Source organism: Lycium barbarum, chromosome 4 (genome assembly GCF_019175385.1).
Source record: "Lycium barbarum isolate Lr01 chromosome 4, ASM1917538v2, whole genome shotgun sequence".
Lineage (NCBI taxonomy): Eukaryota > Viridiplantae > Streptophyta > Magnoliopsida > Solanales > Solanaceae > Lycium > Lycium barbarum.
Window position 1 is genome coordinate 21887398 of NC_083340.1, and position 5342 is coordinate 21892739.

General features: G+C 37.1%; 1 protein-coding gene across 1 annotated transcript; it reads right to left on the reverse strand.

Moving 5' to 3' along the window:
* Nucleotides 1-2221: 2221 nt before the first annotated feature.
* On the reverse strand, nucleotides 2222-4144 carry LOC132635535 (catechol oxidase B, chloroplastic-like). Its single transcript, XM_060351966.1, has one exon. The coding sequence runs from the start codon at nucleotides 4124-4126 to the stop codon at nucleotides 2345-2347; it is 1782 nt and encodes a 593-aa protein (XP_060207949.1). The 5' UTR covers nucleotides 4127-4144; the 3' UTR covers nucleotides 2222-2344.
* Nucleotides 4145-5342: the final 1198 nt, after the last annotated feature.

A 5342-nucleotide genomic window follows, 5' to 3' on the forward strand; every position in this document is an offset into this window, starting at 1 on the left:
ACTTTTCCTCCGTAAATAAGCTTAAATCAATATTTATAAGGAAAGATTCATACCTTTCACCCGCTAGAACTGCAATATCTTCAATTACCACCTTGAATCCAAGCCAAGTTTTGCCGCAATACGATTTTATAATCACAACTATGCATTGTCCGGCCCTAAATCCGGAGATTTCACTTAATTCGCGGTAAAATTTGATGAACGAAAGTTGGGGGAACTCTCCAGAATGTTTTGGAGAGGTTTGGGGGTGTTTGGATGAAAAATGAAGGGGTAAACCCCCTTAAATAATGTTCTAGAGTCAGTCTACACCGACCTAGAATTTGCTCTGCGCGTTCGCGCCACCTTGGGGGGCATTCGCGCAGAGTAAATCCTCTGCTCGGACAGTCTGTATTAAAATGCTCATAACGTTTGATTCCGATGTCCGATCGACGTGCGGTTTTTTGCGTTGGAAACTAGACTTCCTGAACTTCAATTTAGGGTTATACTTTTCTCTAAAACTCCTCATATACTAAAAGATATTCTTTCTCCAAGTTGGGCCAAAATTACCCTTCATATTTTCTCCAAAGTTCCCACAAACTTAATTTCCTTAAATCAGTTGTCCTCCAATCCTTCCATAGCTTATTATATGAACGTAAAACCTCATAACCATAAGATAAACACATATAATCTCACATACCTCCTGAAAGGTAGCTTGAATCTCAACATACAAAACTACGGGGTGTAACAGATAGTCATACTTGAGGACGAGTTCAAGGGTTCAATAGGAACAATGCTTAGTTTATGTGCCAAAATGAAAAAAAGGTGCAAGTTTAGGGGGCCACATATGCATTAAGCCTTATAAAATTACTGTTGTGCCCCCACATTTATATATAGTATTCTTTCCGCCCCAAAAAGATTGTCTTATTTTTCTAATTTTTTGTCCCAAAAAAATGACACCTTTCTATATTTAGATACAATATAACTTTATAAAAAGATTCATAGCCACACAATTATTTAAAGCTTATATTTTACTACACATTCAAAGTTTTTCTTTCTTTCTTAAACTGCATGCCCAGTCAAACTAAGACAATATTTTTGGGACGATGGAGTACTAATTTTGTTTCATGTAGTGTTATGATTTTTTCTGTTTCTTCTTATATATTATAGTAATATCTTTCACTTTTGGTTATTAAAATTATGGATATTCACTTTCTACGTTATAAATATATTTTTCAATTATGTGCAGAGAAAGATCGTAGGTGGGGAATTCTGTTGGGAAATAGGGAGAGGGGCAAAGAATCTGGCCGGTGCTAGCTCCATTGACCTGGAAAATGACTTCCACTGGGGTGAGTAATTTTCAACAAATTGAGAGAAAATGTCTCGGTTAATATAATATTTTCCTAAACATTTAATGTAATCAAATATGGATAATTAGAAAATTGTTTCCTTCAAACCAAACATACCCTTAATCTTCACTATTTTCTGTAGTGCTTCTTGGTTTTTCATATGGTTTTTGTATATTAGTAGTAAAAAATATTGGAAGCCTTATCACCGGAATTGATCACTAATTTCATCAATCCGTTGTTAGAACAATTTCTTGTCACACCGTTCTAGAGTTACGAAGCAAAATTTGAAAAGAGATCTCAGAATTTATCTCTTTTATGTTATCATACTATGTTTTATCTATTAGGGCTCGTTTGGTATGAGAGATAAGAGATAAATAATCCCGGAATTAAATTGAGATGAGTTTATCTCACGTTTGGTTGGGATAAAATAGTAGGATTGTAGATTTCTTTTTATCCCTGTGGGAGGATGGAATAACTAATCCAAAATAAGTAATTCTGGATAACTTGTTTACAACCAAACGACCCGTCAGAGTATAACACTTGAAAGGCCTTCAAGTTGCAACAATTTTGCTTGGAGTGCCTATGATGGAAGCTAATAGATGTGCTATCAATCTGAGGAATGTAACCCCTCCTCCATATATTTTTTTACTAAAAGCACGAAAATTGTAGCATCACTAGTTCATGCATATCTAAGAGCAGAAGGGGAGAGGCGCAAGGAGTACTCATAAAGTAGAATTGAGTGCTAATATTAAAGCAATCATTTAGGCTAATTAAGTTGTAAAATATCATACTCCATTAGATTAAATATGCCATTCAGTGATTAGATTTTGTTTCATTATACATGCTATGTTGTTACCTCGTCTTGTTTCACCATAGATCTTTGACAACACCAAATGAAATTAAGCCGACATAAAGATGAGAATCACATAGAAATTTGCATGGAGACAAACATTTATTTTAACAGAGAAATGAAAACTAAACACACGCTGAAAGTTTTGGCACCATAGCCACCAAAGCGGGACTTAACAATCCTCAAGCTTGATCTCCACACATTCAATGGAGACAAATTCGCCACCTTTCTTTGGAACCATAGTTACCGCAATAGTTTCTTCATCTTCCAATCCAATGTCCTCCAACAGTTCAGTGATGGCCAGCTGGAAAGAAACACCCTTAGCACAGGAATTATGATCTGCATGAACGTGCGGCAAGCTGGTGTAGCTTCCTCCAAACTCTGCCTTGTGAAGCTCATGATCCTCATTCACCGTCTTGTCTGTGTTGAGGAAAACATCAAACCTTATATACTCCAACTTATCATGCTTGACATTATTGAATGTTAGCATCTCCTCTTGTTCATTTTTATCCTGTGGAGTCCTCGATGAAGCTGGCCTATTGATGGAAAAGGAAATGGCTCTGTCCATTTTCGCGAGTGGGAATACCTTGCTGGCTGGTGGAAGTGAACCTGTAGGCACTTTCCCTGATGTGGTCTTTTTTGGTTTAAAGTTACGCCATGGGGTGGGCATTGGTGCGTAATCGTATCCCATCTTCTTGGAGTCCAAACAGTCTCGCACTTTCACACGCCATGGGTTGCGGTTTTCATCGTAGAAAAAGAACTCCGAGTTCAACCAATCTTTGTCTGCCAAATCCCTTCGTTTCCCTCCTATTGCTTTCCATTCATTCCACATCCGGTCCACATTGCCGTGGTGGCAAAAGAAAACCGGGTCCAAACCAGCTGAGTAGAAATTACCCATATCCTCGCCGTATGACCTGACACCATCTATCGGTTGCTCACCTTTCGGTGTAGCCACTGTACCAGTCCAAATGTGGACAGGAGTGTGAGGGATGTTTTCAATGGTTCCCGCCCCTGGGTCAATATCACTTCCCAGACGGTAAGGCTTACCAAAGAAGAGCAGCGGGCATGGAGCGTTAGTTATCATTTGACGATACATCAGAGTTAAGTTATTCGTCATCGTCTGGAGTTGAGTGGTTTTGGTTTCCTCGCCGAAAAAACCAAGATCGATTATGGTTCCGTTACGGACATGTGGGTTACGCCTTTCGTCGTAAAGGGAAGAGCCTGGAACATCGAACATGGGAGGCAAACGCATGCCCTTTGGATGGTCCCAGTTCCAATATGGCAAACGAAAAGTTGGATCATCGATAAGGGATCCCAAGATTCTCTCATAGAAGTACAAGTACCATCTATGGAATGGGAAGAAAAGCCATGATTCATGAACTTGTAACTTTTTGCCATCAATCATGTAAGCACCGTTGCAATAAGCACAATGGATATTGGCTTGTTGCTTGAACCCACGAGGGTCATTAGGGTTTGTGTCAAGTCCCCTCATATTACTAGTGGCTAACTGGTACTTCTCTATGTACTCCTCATCAACCGCATGAGCAGGCGGACGGATATGTTTGGTCATAGGAGGGAACTTGTAATATGGAACGCAGTCCATGTCATCTGGCTTAGGGGGGCAACAACTGTAAGGTACAGGTGGATCTTCAGGAAAATTTATCTGGGCTCTACTACAAGATTTGAGATCAGGGGCTGGTATAGGAGAAGCAGTGGCGGTTAATGGTGCAAGATTAGCAGCACCATAGAGCCCTCCTAAACCAAGAAGCACATTTCTCCTATCAACACCATCAAGGTTTTTGTCATGCTCGCCAGTGTTGTTGGCATTGCATGAAACCTTGAAACTTTGCTTATTCCTTCCTTGGAGGAAAAGCTGAGAGGGTTTTGCAAAGAAGGATGAAGAAGAAGAGGGAGTAGTGGTGGTGCACAAAGGTATAGTAGAAGAAGAAGCCATTGTTGGGATGACTGCTTTGCTATGAAGGGTTTCGACCATTATTTATACACAATTGGTAATGATGCAAAGACTGAAAGACAAATTAAATGTGAAGCACGAGGCGGATTGTTGTTATTCTTAATTATCATGCAATAAGAGTGAGGAAAATAATTAGTTTAACTTATAAACAAATCTGCCAATTAGAGTAATGTAAAGCTTATATTCTATTATTAAGTGAAGATTTAATAACAAAACAAATACTGTAGAGTAGCTTGTTATGAAATTAGAAAGTGTGTGTGGAGGGGGGGAGGGGGTGGATATTGTCACATTGAAAATAGTTTAGGCCTAACAATATTATAGATCCGGCTCCTCCTCATTTCTCTTCTCATCATTTTTCCGAATTCTTGTTTAGATTATATTGAAGACACGTGTCATAATTTAAAACTAATGACTGAGATTTAATAAATTAAAATAAAGCCCTAATTATGATTAAGATAATTAATTACTTCCATATATTTGCTTCCGGAATATTTTTACAATCCCACAATTTTAATTGTATATTATATCTTCCCTAAATATATTTAAAACTTAACTTAAAAGAGTTTGTTTAAAACTATACTTGTAATTTTACCAAATTATAAATACGTGGCCTGGGACACAGAATCCCATTTTTGGGCCTAGCGATTATTCTAGCCCAGTTATTGAAACTACAAAAATATACGTACTTGTTTTTTTTTCTTAGTTTATGTGCCGTATTTTTTTTTTAGTTGTCTTTAAAAATGACGTATTTTTATATTTTAAAAATAATTTAACTTTAGAATTGTCATATATAATTTCAAGTAGTGCTATGATTTTCTTTCATTCTTCTTATCATAGAAATATGTTTTTCACTGTTGTTTATAAAACTACGGAAAAGGTCCAAAAATACCCTTAAACTATTGAAAAAGGCTTATAAATACCCTCTTTCCATCTTTTGGTCTAAAAATACCCTTCCATCCACCTTTTAGGTCTAAATATACCCTTAAGGTTTGTTTTTGGCTCAAATATACCCTTTAAACTAACAGAATATGTTTTTTTGTTTTTTTTATCGGAAAAGGTCCAAAAATATCCTTAATCTATTGAAAAAGGCTCATAAATACCCTCCTTCCACCTTTTGGTCTAAAAAAATATGAACGAAATAAGTTTTTTTTTGGGGTTTTTTTTGCATTTCATGAATAAAAAAACGAAATAGGAAATT